This window comes from Pempheris klunzingeri, chromosome 21 (assembly GCF_042242105.1).
Source record: "Pempheris klunzingeri isolate RE-2024b chromosome 21, fPemKlu1.hap1, whole genome shotgun sequence".
In the NCBI taxonomy this organism is placed as follows: domain Eukaryota; kingdom Metazoa; phylum Chordata; class Actinopteri; order Acropomatiformes; family Pempheridae; genus Pempheris; species Pempheris klunzingeri.
Window position 1 is genome coordinate 12,805,795 of NC_092032.1, and position 13,716 is coordinate 12,819,510.

Consider the following 13,716-nt stretch of genomic DNA (forward strand, 5'->3'; position numbering starts at 1 on the left):
TAATATCCCACCACAACGTACGGTGCAGTACATGCACAAAGACACTTAGAAAATTGTAATGAGAGTAATGAGATCTCTTTGTTTTCCCAGTACAAGCTCAGTGCAAGAAATTCATATAAAAGTTGCATATTATTGCCTTGATTAATCTTGAAATGGTGAAAAGGCCAAGCTTGATGTTATTTGCTTGTCTGGCGAACACTTCACAACCTAACCATGTTTAGCAAATGGTTAATTAGCCTTACAATTTTGAAGCTGAAAACAGAAAATATTTGGCATTTTTGCTTCAAAGAATGACCCCAAATATCATCTATTATCATATTAGTTGATGATTTTTAAGTTGTTTGAGTCATTTATAGGCTGACTGATTGTTTCAGTTCTACTTGAGTATGCAGCATTTAAAGCCTCCACAGGTAGCCACTAGTCATGCTCATCTGCTACTACAGACCCCCAGACCCAAACCCGCCTCACTTCTGCCCCGCACTCTAACCAACGGTTGGGGAGACACCGTATAAGCTGTTTCATTCCAGGGAGATGCTTCCTACAGCTCTTATGCTCAGCTGGAAAGATGGTGTCGTGAGGATGGCCCTGCATACCCAGCATGCCCAGCAGAGCTATTGTTTTGGTAACTTCCCCAGGGAAAGAGGACTTGTTATTACATGGTTCACACCCACTCTTTTTGCCCCACTGAGCATTGGATCATACTGGACAGAGCCCATAGGAAAAAAAAAAAAAACACTGCTTGCTCTCTCATTCTGGATCAGACTTTGGATCATTCATTTTGGCAAATCTGGACTGGAAACTTTCTGCTCTCACTGTTTGTATCCACTGCAACCATGTTTCCTCCCTGTTTCTTGTCCTGTCCCTCAGATGGCTTTAAACCTTCAGTATAAATATGCTCTGGGAAACTTATCACAGGGAAAACCTCTCTAATTTACTATCAACTTCAAGGTTTAGGGCTCATTAATTTTTAGAATATAGCACGCTGGGTTATCGGGGAGGGGGGGTACACACTGACAGACAGTGACTGCTGGTGCGTTTTCTCATTGTACCTGTGAATAATGTGTGGAATGTCAGCCAGGTATGCACAGGAAATGTAATAAAAGATGACTGACGTCAGGCATGAAACTCGCCTGGTGAGAGCAGGAAAGACTAACTGAGAGCTGCTGCCACGCTGCTGCTGACCTACTCCATTAACAAGCTAATTCAAGGCCAAGCTAATCAGATAAGATACTATTGTACTGGGCATTATGTACTTTTTTGCTGTTAAATAAATGAACAGTAACAGTGAATGTTCTGCCTCGACAGTAATGTGAGGTATCATTTTTATTTTTGAGTCCACATTTCATGAGTAACAGCTCTTGAAACCTTGAGGTTTAAATCGCCTCTTGGTATTTTAATGATCTTGAGCTGCTTAATAATTTTAATTAAATGTAATGGTGTAGCTTTGCATGTGTCCTAAGTAAGCCCATTATTCCTTTTTAATTTGATAACTTTAATTAATACACTTCACACAGATGCAGCAGATGAGGAGGAATGCAAACATTTCATACTCGGATGTCAACTGCCTAAAGAGCAAACATGTTAGCTTACAGGTTAAAGACAAGACCTCGCCAGAGTATTTAGGCTTTAACAGTTTGTTGTAAAGATGAAAACTTGCACGTTCATACATCGCCAGGTTATGGTATGATTCTCATACTGCGTCCCATGTCAAACTTGACTTGTTTTGAGGAAACATGCTTACAGAAAACATTGGCTGCTTTTCCAAAGAGCAACACTGTTTTGTCAATGTTTCCCCCGACTTGTTTCCCCTGTCTGCATCTTCTTTTACCATGAAGACCAGACCTTTGGATCTACAGCTGTAAAAGATTGTTGTGGCAGAGTATGTTACAAGTAAATGTGTGGAAAAATGATAAATCTAAAAGTCACATTTGAACACAAATTACAGAGCGAAGCCTGAACTTAAAGCTAAATGTAACAGAAAATTCAGACAGTAAATGGATGGTATTTGTAAAAACTCAAACATATCAATGAAGAAAATGTTGGTGATTGCTGGGATAATTACACATGATAATCACTGGATACATTCACAGGATATCTGCAGGAAAACACAAATGTTTATTGGGTTTTTAGATGTTTCTTGACATGTTTTGGGGTTCTTTGGCCTCTGACATACACAAGTAAAAGAGAGGCTGCATACTGCAGTTCGTTGAGTGATATTTCTCTCTTGGATGTTTAAAGTTAACGACACTATGGAAGATGAAATGAAAATAAAATGTAAAAAGTACAAAAAAAGAAACCAAACATGGAAACTAATCAACAAACCAAAAACCTTTCGTAACATTGTGTCCCTCTGCCACGTCAACACACCACATTGTCAGCTGGATCATGCCTAATGTGGTAATTTGATTTGGCCATGCATCTCCAAAACGAGCTACATCTTGTTGCTGTGTCTCTGGAAGTGGGACATACAGATGGCGGATTTTTTATTTGTGAAGAGCAGACGTATGCACATGTGTCCAATGTGTCCGTTTACTAATCAATTTAACAAAGGAGAAAAAACACCTTCTGCTTGATATGCAGCCTGTACGTCTGTGCCGGACTTTTTCAAAGCCCTGGCTCTACTGCAGTGCTTGCATTTTGTGAGGATGGCTCTTTTGTGTGCTTCCTCCCATTCTGATGGAAACGGTGGCGTTGATGTTGCCTGTGAGACGTGCCTTAGTGTATAAGATCAGATGTTCCTGTCTGTATTTAACGCCTCACAATACGGACAGCGTAGTCAAAAACTGGCACAGGCTGCTGATTGCCGGTATTTTGGTTAGTGAATATGATAACAGGAACGGTTTTCATTCCCCTTGTGTGCATCACGTTATAATTACTCAATGTACAGCTTTGGTTAGAACCTCAAAGGCCTTGTGAAGTGTTGAATAATAATGTAACTGGATACAAATAGTAGAGACATGACTATTCTCAGCAGAGTAACCTTGTGCTAAGCTTGAAAGTAGCAAATGACAAAGAGCATCAGGTTTATATTAACTGAAGGTCTCAACTGGCTGGTAAACTGGGCTTCTTCTATTCTAAATGGCTTGTAGAGCCTTGGTGCCCCTTGACCTTGCCTGCTGCAAACCCAACAATCTCCCCCTATTTTGTCCACCCCACACACACACACACACACACACACAAGCAAGCATACACGCTCCCCAACCTGTCCAGCCACCCCTGACGACTGGCTGTTTGTTTGTGTGGAGGAATTTACACTCCACTGTGCACGGAGCAACTGGCTCCCTGCGGTCCAGCCTGGGCCTAGCCTTCCCATCAGTGGCCAGTCTCCAGAGGTTTGTTTGGCTTTGCTGCTGGTGGGAAGGGGGGGGATGTATTTACAGCACTGTTCGGCCCCTTAGTTTTGAGCAATGGCGGAGTGATATGTGATTATTCGGATGCTGGAGAGTTGAGCAAGGCCAACCACACATTAGCCAAGGTTGCCAGTCAATAGACGGCACCCACAACAGCTGTAGGAAGCAGACTTTCACACACTGTGACTGTATTCGTGATTAACATAAACATTACTGTCTATCAACTTTTGGAAAGTATAAGGAAATTGCAGTTTTATTGGATTATCTCAAAGACCATGAACTGATGTATTTCAGTCTCAGCTATATTGAATAGGTTAATGCTGTTTTATTCTCTGCTTCTCTCATATAGCCTGAAGTCATAATTATCTTGAATGAAAACAGTTAAATAAAAAGCAGTCACGTCTTCAGGGACAGCTTTACCTAATTAAAATCAGGGAACTGTGTTTTTTTTTTTTTTTTTTTCTATAAAAAGGTCTTTTTTTTTTTTTTTTTAAACCTCCATACACCACTGTCTCAATGAAAGCTCGGAACAATGAGCACTTTGTTAATATTTGGGCATAGCTAAGATGAAGGAGGTTAGGAAAAGCTTACTGGAGGGTGGGCCGACTCACCTCTCACTCTTTCACTCACCGGAGCCTGTTGCCAGAGGAGAGTGTGCTCCCAGCATTGCTCCGCGTCACGTATACTCCAGAGATCTTGTGGAAACAGCCATGTGCGTGTGTGCATGGCGTCAAATAAGAGCAATGAAATGACCTCACGCGATGGAGGAACACCAGGCGCACCTCTCCCAGGGAGAATTTTACCTCGACTATCACACTTTATTCAGAATAAAGATCAGCCCACTGTTGTAGGACTTAAGCCTTAATCGGATTGTAAACATAAACTTCCCTCTGTTGCTATGATCCAACTTTTAGACAAGATTCATGCAGTGTTCTGCAAAGTCTTGAATGCATGAATTGTCCAGGTCTTAAAGTCATCTAATTCTTACTTTTCAAGTCTTTTAGCAGGCCACATTTACCTTGTAAGGCAGCTGGATTCACGAGATCACCATCACGCGAATATCCATCTTGCCAGGCTCTAAGCTGTGAGTTTGTGTCAAACAGTTTTGCCGGACAACTTCCCAGACGGTTGTGTGTAACAAACCATCTGGCATGTCAGGTTAAGGCCACATTGCATTTCACTACATATGTGACTTGTATATGTGAGAAATGAAACCTCTGGATCCTTCAATCTTCCTACTTTTAGAGCCACTGTCATATTCTGGATTGTGACTTTTGGTGCTGTGAAGACTGAACAAAATCTTCAAATTGTGCCAAAGTTGTAAGGGAGATTTTTAAACCGTTTAAACTCTGGTCCTCTCTGGCACGAATGACTGACTGCAGCCTCCCGGGGATGTATTTTGTTTAGCAGAGTCACCAGTCCCAATCAGACCCGCTCCATCAGACAGGATTTGGGGAGGCTGATTCATAATTGATGAACTGACAGTGAAGCTATGTCGAAGAGAAACTGAAGAGAAGATGTACTGTTAAAGCAGAACTGTACTTAACCTTCTTCAACTCAGGAAAAGTTTGAGGTAATACTAAAAGTTAGGTTTATTATCTGACGGTAACCATTATGTTTGGAGGTGGTTAGGGAAAAAGAACGATTGAAAGAAGCCTGGGCTGCCTAAGGATGTGAATATAACCTGCAATAACCCTCATATTGACTGAGATGACTAAAGTTCTGTTGTTTTCTTGTCTGATTTAGGGAGTGGGGCCACAGCAGTGGTTCAAGCAGCCTACTGCATACCACGCAAGGAGAAGGTGGCCATCAAACGCATCAACCTAGAGAAGTGCCAGACCAGTATGGATGAACTCCTGGTAAGACACTCAATCAAATGTGCATCTACTCAGCAGAGTTGTAAGTCCAAATTCTGTGGGTTTTTTGTCTGCTGCAGCATGCATAACTGCTCTGGAAATCACTTTGTCTAGTATTCTCCTTTTGAGAAAAAAATCAGTAGTCAAAAGGGAGGAATTTATATTTTTTGGTTTTAGAATGACACCCTACACAGATGGAGGTCTTATTTCGATACAGCCAATCGAGTCTTTCATTAAGCTGTGAAGTCAACATTCTGTCATAAGCAGAGCAGATGATCACAGCGAGCCAGACAGCAGCCTGCTACACAACACAAGAGCCACAGACTCTGAGCAAGAACCACATTAACTTTCCTGCTCAAGTCTCCTTCTTATCTAACCTACAAACATGCATGTTGTCCTGAGCCACGGCTTGTTGAACAAGCCACCAAAACAAACAACCACTGGGGAAAAGTGCACTGCTAACGTCAGTTTGCAGGCTGGATAGCTTTTTAGCTGCTCAGCTGCAGCACATTAAACAGCATGGGAACCTGAGAATGTCACTTTGGTCCAGTGAGAAGCTGCTGTGGTCCTTTTACTCTTCAGTACCTCGAACAGCACGCTGTCGGCCCATGGGCTGCAGTGCCACTTTGTTTACTTTGTCTCTCATTCCACACAGTGTAGCACCGGCACACTGGCCGCCTGCCAGCTGCTGTCAATCAAACAAAGACACTGACATGGCTCTCCAGCCGACTCAGACAATGAAGTATTTCTGACATTTCCCCGAAGACCTTTTTACATTCTTTTGAAGCTAAAGAAATACTAACAGTACATTTAAAAAAAGGTTAACATTATTTTTGACTACAAAATTTTTTTTATTTATTTTTGGTGCGGCCTCGTTACATTTTATGTGTGATCAAAGCTACTACAGCACGAGATTTCATTTAGGGCTTAGTCTCTGTGGTCAGCGTGTGCGGACTGGGTTAGTTCCACCTCTGCTGTTCATTACACGTTTTCTCCGAGCCCAACTCCAATCACCCCTGTAACTTCAAACACTATCCTGGTTGTTCTGTGAAGGAGGACTCCACTCTCTGCCAGGAAACTATTAGACCACCACGGGACATCTTCCTCATGGCTGTATTGTGTCTTTATCCCCTCCTGTGCCGCAGCTCGGCACTTCATTCACTGTATGACGTGTGGCTTACGATTCAGCTCAAGAGGTGGAAGGAGTGTATCAAGCTCTCCTGCATGTAGAGATGTAGAGATGTGTGTGGCTTGTGTTCTTGCTTTAGAGATGGAAAGATGTTTCTTATGTGCAATATGTATTTGTCAATTTTATTTTTGTGGGGGAGGGTCTGTAGAGATCACTTTAATTTTTGCTCAGTTTAAAAGGGATTTTTTTTTTGTATAGCTTTAAATTTGGAAAGATGTCACACTACTTGGCTTTGGCACAATGTGGGGCAAACTTTCGTGGTAGCTGTCAGTTTCCCCTTTGCTCCACAGCACCCACATACACCAGATGTCAGGTTTTAGTCTGACATTAGGAAATGAGTGTTGTCAACCAAGACCAGAAGCATGATTGATGTATTTTTCCAGTTCTCTCTCCTAGTTCTCATCCAAAAGTCTGTGAAAGTAACCTGTGGGAAATAAATACTGTGTAAGCCTGTAAGTGTGCATGGAAGATCATGGCTAGAGATTACTGGCAGGTTTTCTCACTACTCTCTGGCAACACTAAACCCAGAGAAGAACCCTTCCCCACCCCTCACCCCCCTCGATTTCTGGAGGATGAATCAGGGGAATGTTGCTCCCGGATTCTAGGAGCAGGCGGTCACATGGAATACAGGGAGGTCGGATTTCCTGCCTGCGGTTTTTTCCCCCCCAATTCCACAGCCTGCTGGGTACCTAGTTAAACGGCGAGGAAGCATTAAATTAAACCCAGACTTATTCTCTAAAGAAGCAGTTTTAAAAGAGCATGCCGTGAGTTTTGAAGAAGCCTGCAGGTCTTTAATCTTACCTGTGAAATTCTTTAACGTCAAAAAAGTGGTAATCTGTCATGTCGCTGAGTCTCCATAGGCAGCGGTATGTTGTAGTTATTCCTGGCACAGCGGTTTGTGATGGACAGGCGGTTTTGAGTGACTTGCTAGATCAGATGAGAGGGAGGTTTGTTTACAATTTGACTGCCGTGCAGTTTAAATATCCTCTTACATAATTACTCAATTGTTACAGCTGTTGGCTTTCCTTATTTGTTAAAACTTAAGAGAAAAATGTGATCAATAATATTGTTTATAGTGTTCCCATGTGGTAAAAGTGGGTTTTACAGCACAATCAGTTTGTGGCTTTAAAATACCTTAACACACATTGAGGTCACAGTGTGTGGGGTGTGTTGATGGGGAAAGGAAGACAGGAAGTCTGAATCGAGCTAAAAGAAGTGATTCCTAAGTATATTTGTGTTCTCAGCATTCAGATGACATTTTAGTAGGTTTTCCCATCAATCGGCAGTCTCTATTCCTCAACAGTTTCTTACACGTGTGTGTGTGTGTGTGTGTGTGCTGCAGTGGGCCATAGTGAGTGTGTGTTAGGCTCTGAGTAACTGATAGTGACGTAACATTGCTTCTATAGTGGCTTCTCTGTGTGTCTGCCATCACTGCGACTTCTGTGGCACCAGTTTGTGACCCAGCACTGTATTCATTTTGTGACAATAGGTCATTTATTTATTTTTTGCTCAGTTTCAAGGTCCTCTGATACGCCAAAATAGATCAGACTTAATATAGAAAAATACAACTGTTGTGGACTGGTCATCATTTATAAGCTAAACTTACTAAAAGGGTTTAGTGCTTAGCTTGGACTTTACTGGACATCAGTGTAGATTTATAGACTCACAAGATAAAATAGTTCAGTTTAGTTTATTAAATAAATGAAAGGGACATCACTTCATGTCACAACGAATGCCCTATTTTAATCAGTTTTCGGGGGAAAAAAGGAATTTGAGCTGACGTAGCCGTCAAAGTGTACTGACTCTTTAAACCCACTTGATTGCCATGAGGAGGAGAGAGACAGTTTCATTAGATGTGTGGAACGAGGAGATGGAGGGGCGGCCTGATGTTGTTATTGATCAGAGTTTAACAACACTTTTGCTTCTCGTGCCTAAGGCTTCGACTTTTTCTCTTCGATTAAGAGAGTGTGTCAACCTTTTGACATACATTGTTGAAAGTGTCTTTGTATAAATGACATAAACATTATAAGGTAAAGACTTGTATCATTGTGATGTAAATTATATTTCTTGTCACTTTCTCATTCATATGCTAATTTGTTGTTTAATCGAATTTTAATGAAATGGAAAAATACTCTACATATACTATACAGCTAACTCATGCTTAACCCTCCAGAGTCTTGGGGTAAAATGGCCGTTTTTTACTACTTTTCAGTTTACCTTTGTGTTTCCCATTAAAACTGTTTAGCTGCTTTAACTGCTTTCTTTGTGTTTGTGTCTTTGACGCCGACGGGCAGTCCGAGACTCTGAAGAGTTAAGGGAGAGAGGGAGAAATATACTATGCTAATGGTGTGCAGCTTATGAGTGTAACACAGATGGTCATTATTGAAAGTCACTCGACAATAATGTCCCACACAGGTTACCATACGTACTTTGCTTGATGTCGTTGACGTCTTGTATGTTGAATCTGAAAAGTAATCACGGCGCAGTGAAACCATTTGTGTCACAGGTGGCTTTGTGTATGGCAGCAGAGAGGTGTGTCGTTTGTGGTTTGCAGGTCAGATGGTTTGAATGAAAGCCTGTGTTTTAGGATGAGGTCATTGCAACACCCACAACCAAACACAAAGGCTAAAAGAGACCGTTAGGAGGAGGGATTCCCCTGTTTAATTCACAGTTGGATCTTTTGTTGAAATGATAAATTGACAGAACATTAATCGCATACATTTTTCACGATGTACCGTTGAATGGCTCTGATGTTGAGTCTGTCATCACAGTGAAAAATATCCTCCAATGTCAAAGGTTATACGTCACAGGTCACACAGAAAGAAGTAACATGAATGGTTGTGAGTGATGAGGACATTTCCACTGTCTTTGCCACAGAATAGGTTTACAGTGACCTAATCCCCACAACAAAGAGTCCCTCTGATTCACACATTGTCCGCTGGAAAAGATGGGAAAACCTGCCAACTGCCAGAGCACGATATCCTCCCTGTTATCCCATTGTTTTTCTTTTCTGGGGTTACCCTGGCCCACAGAGCTGTGATGACCTGCCTCTTCCACTGTGCTGAGAACAGAGGGGGGGTTAGGCTCCACTGAAGCCAGTTAGCAGCCAACAGGCTATATCATTATTGTTCTCTCTCTAGTATCCAGAGAAAGAATGATAGGGGAGACTACCCACAGAGCTCGCCGTCTGGCCTGACAGACTGGAAGTTATTAGACTCGTTGATAATCAAAAACGGCTTTACTTTAGAGGCAGAGTGGTGTGTGGGCTCACCTGACAAAGCCGACAACAGTCTTTTGACCAACACTCCACCTTACCATGGTCCTCTACAGACCTGCATGCATTCAAACATGTCCGTACCTGTGATGGTCCAATGACCTTGTTTCATGCAGTCTGTATCCACCCTTAGTGTGACTCACTTCATGTTCTTAACCCTCTGTTGCCAAGTGTTTTTTAATGGCACCATCATATCACCTGCCTGCCCCAGCCTCCCTTGCTGGAGGCACTCACTGAAGGCCACACGCTCAAAAGTGATGACTGCGCAGCAGAGGCATACTGCTGCTAATGCACATTGTGTGAGCTAAGCATTTATGCTGATGGAACATCAGCCTTTGATTGCTTACTTTTTGACCCACAAGCATGTATTGATTGATGCCTTTAACAAATGTTCTCAGCTCAGAGGTTTAAGGTTTCGTAGTTGACAAGCCTGTGGTGCACTTGTCATGGTTCAACACTGAGTATTTACTTTAGATAACAGTCTGAAATTTGAGGAAATATGGTCGTTTGCAGTGGAAACCTGTAATTAGATGAAAAGGTCAATATTGATTTCACCTCTGCCAAGCTATGCTGTGCTGTGCAGTATCTCTGTACTGCATGAGTAAAGAGTGGGGAAAGAGGTGCTCGCCCAGCTCCATCAACAGTGGGAAAAAATACATAATGAGATGCAATGTGTAATCTGCTGATCTAAGAAGGTTAATTGCTATGTCTATAAAATATAAGAACGTGTTGAAGAATCTATCACAAGTTCCCCAAAGCCCAAGGTGACATCTTCAAATTCCTTGTTTTGTCCAACCGACAGTACAAAACCCAAAGACATTCAATTCACTATCATGGAAAACAAAAAAAACAGCACATATTCACATTTGAGAAGTTGGAGACAATGATATGACTTGCTTGAAAAGTTCAGGACTGCTTAATAGCTTTTTAAGGATCATACTGTTGTGGTGCTATCGTAGGACTCTTACATCTCATTCCAGTACTTATAGTAGTTATATTTTAGTAGTTATATCCACAATCATTGCAACAAGTATAAAGATGCCGTGCAGAAACAGAAGCAGAGGCTCTCTGAATCAGTCGTCTCAATTCTAACGCCAGCTAGGTTTTCTTTTTCTTAGGAAGCTCCTCTATCCTCAAATGACTTAAGGACTGTCGCTGAAGTGATGAATTAGACTTCTGTGCCAGCATTACCTCAGCTCTCCTCCTTTCCAAGCGCACACACACAGAAAGAGAGCTTTACAGCTGTATAAAGGGCTGAGCACCGGCTGTTTTTCTGCTTCTGCACAGATATGCATTATATTGACCTAGCCTATTTCTCTTCTGACTACTGACGTCATGAAGATCTTAAGTATCGCACTAAATTTTAAGAATAGCTGCAGCATCAAAGGCAAATGCATTTATTGTGACTGCGTTCAGGTTATTTCCTCCAGGCTTTTCTCATACCTTTTTTATGGGAGCCAAATGAGAAGTCTGAATCAGACACTATTTGATTTGAATGAGAATATAAGGAAGATATATTATGTTGGTTCATCTCATTATAACCACAACTGCTCTAAAATGCTTGTTTGCTTGCTGCTTCTGTTGTGGAAAGTTATTAATGAAAATACTTTTGCTCTGGTAGAAAACTTCTAATCTAAATGCTTTGTATTTTTGTAATTAACTTGATTTTGTCTCTCTCATGTTTTCCCCTTTAACAGAAAGAGATTCAGGCCATGAGCCAGTGCCACCACCCCAACATTGTGTCTTACTACACCTCCTTCGTGGTAAAGGATGAGCTGTGGCTGGTCATGAAGCTGCTAAGTGGTGGTAAGTGCATATGGCCTCCAAGGCGCTCTTCCTCCATCATCTGTCCAATCACTTGAGTTACAGTGAGGATTTTACCAATGGCTTGTACCACTGTGTGAAATCTCATCAACAGTAAGTTTTAGTTTGAGCATATCAAACAAAAAAAAGTCATATCAGGGCGTCCAGCATGTTTGTGTGGGCCCGTCGAAATGAGAGGGGGGCAGTAGGAAGAGCTGGGCTACTTGCTGCCTGTGATGGTAACTGTGATTGTAGGGAATGTGACAGCACTGATCCTCATTGTGTCTTGTGTGAGCTGCAGCTCTTTCCGGGCTTTAACTCACTGTACTGAGTTAACAGTGCAGGAGCTAATGACAGGGCAGAGGTAATAACAGCCCGCAGGCCGGCGTGATGGCACCCATGTGCCAGCGCTGCAATTACCTAGTGAGAGGAGCATGAGGAGGAGGCCACCATGTAGAGAAAGACTTCAAAATGCAAGGATTGCATCTGCTTCTGATTGTTTTGGTAGTTTTTTTTTCACCAGAAACATTTGCATTTGTGCTTTTAGATCATCCTGTGAGGCAAAAGGTCTTTTACAGCAAACCTGCGATGGCTCCTAGACACAAACACCATGTAGATAAAGGCGTCCTGTGCCAGGCATTAGACGAGCAAGAAGCAGTGGGCTCCTTTAACTGAAAGATGAAGACCGTTTGAAGTAATGGTCTTCTGTTAACAAACTGGCTAAAAGAAATTGCCTCTCGTCTCTCTTCAAATCCTGCTTTCAGTCTCTCACACTTAATTATACAAGCACAAGCGTACAAAGATACTTCAACACACTAAACATTTATACTCTGTTTCTACCCACCCTTGCCCGTCTCCGGCCCCTTGTGTAAACAGCGTCCCACTGTAATGGATAATGCCCAGGTGGCATGCCAGGCTCCCTCGGATACACTCGAGTCGTCAGCCGCCTGGCAGCCGTCTTGCAGCTGGACCCGGGGTCACAGTGCCCGCCAAGCGACGCCTGAGCAGGCCGCCAGCCTCACAGCAGGAGCAGACACCACTTAAGATGGCCTCTCTCCTTCCCTTATCCTAGTTAAACAGAGGCCCTTGATTTTGAGTTTTATTGTGTGGAGTAATTAAATGATGGCCGTGGCAACGTCTGCCATGGAGACAGAACCCAAATGAGGTCAGGTTTATAGACCATCTCACCGCAGGGCACAGCATACCAGCTCAGAGGAAGGCCAACTCCTGTCTGCCTCTCTGGCTTGACGGAGCAAAAGAGGGCCTCCACCCTCCAACTCCATCCTGTCTTGAAATACTGACAATAGCTCGATAGTTGCTCTCACAAAGCCCTGATGTGTTTTTATCCAGTTTTTGTTTGTAAAGTGCTGTAAAATGAAGCCATGAGTCCATTCCCTACAGGTCTCATTCCTAATAGAGAAGAATGTCATCAGACCACATAGAGCTAAATCTTTTTACATTTGCTCCAGATGTACTTGATTACACTACTGAAAGGTAGGTGCACTAACACAAAATTTAGGGGTGGAACTTAAATTGACAAACAACTTAACATTTTCATATTTTTTTCCTTTCGACATTTTTTGTGTATTATTGATAAATGCTATGGTAATAAATAGACTTTTACAGAAATAACAATTTACTGTTTATTATTTAACAGGTTTCCAATATTTGTTTTCCTTAGATCAGCAGGTAACATTTGTGTTGGTTTGGTTTTTAAGTCTTTTGGCACCATAATGAGCAGCATGACCAGCATCACTTGTAGCACGCTGAAAACTAAAAATAAACCCACAAATTGCTGCTAATGAAGCCTGTTACCGAACACAAATTTGTAAACAAATCCTCTACTTTTTACAGTGTAATGTTTGCAGTTCCACAATGAATTACTCATTAAGCAACTCAAAATAACAAACACATCTGTATGGATAGTAATGAATCATTAAATTAATAATTTAAGCTTGATGTACTCTTTCCCCGAGCTAAAAATGGCTTAAGATGAAGGACATTCACAAACGGCATGTATAAATGTTGATACGTAATCATGCAGTATTAAAGAATGTATTACACTAAACTCTACAACATATCATGCTCACTTCCATGGACTACAGAGGTTTTGTGAGGCGAATCAGATTCTGCCATTCAGGTATACGGGTTCCCCGGTCTTACCTCTTTTAAACCTCCATGTTATGTTAAGGACATATCAACCTTAAATGTCAAATTTATTTCTTAATACCTATATATTTATTT

The 13,716-nt window shown here is 41.9% G+C and overlaps 1 protein-coding gene across 1 annotated transcript in view; it reads left to right on the forward strand.

The window, feature by feature from the left end:
* oxsr1b (oxidative stress responsive kinase 1b) overlaps positions 1–13,716 on the forward strand; it is a 36,279-nt gene that overhangs the window by 2,786 nt on the left and 19,777 nt on the right. The window contains exons 2-3 of the mRNA XM_070852731.1: positions 5,097–5,209; positions 11,367–11,475. Of these exons, the coding sequence (XP_070708832.1) occupies positions 5,097–5,209; positions 11,367–11,475 (222 nt within the window). The remainder of the gene's footprint in view (positions 1–5,096; positions 5,210–11,366; positions 11,476–13,716) is intronic.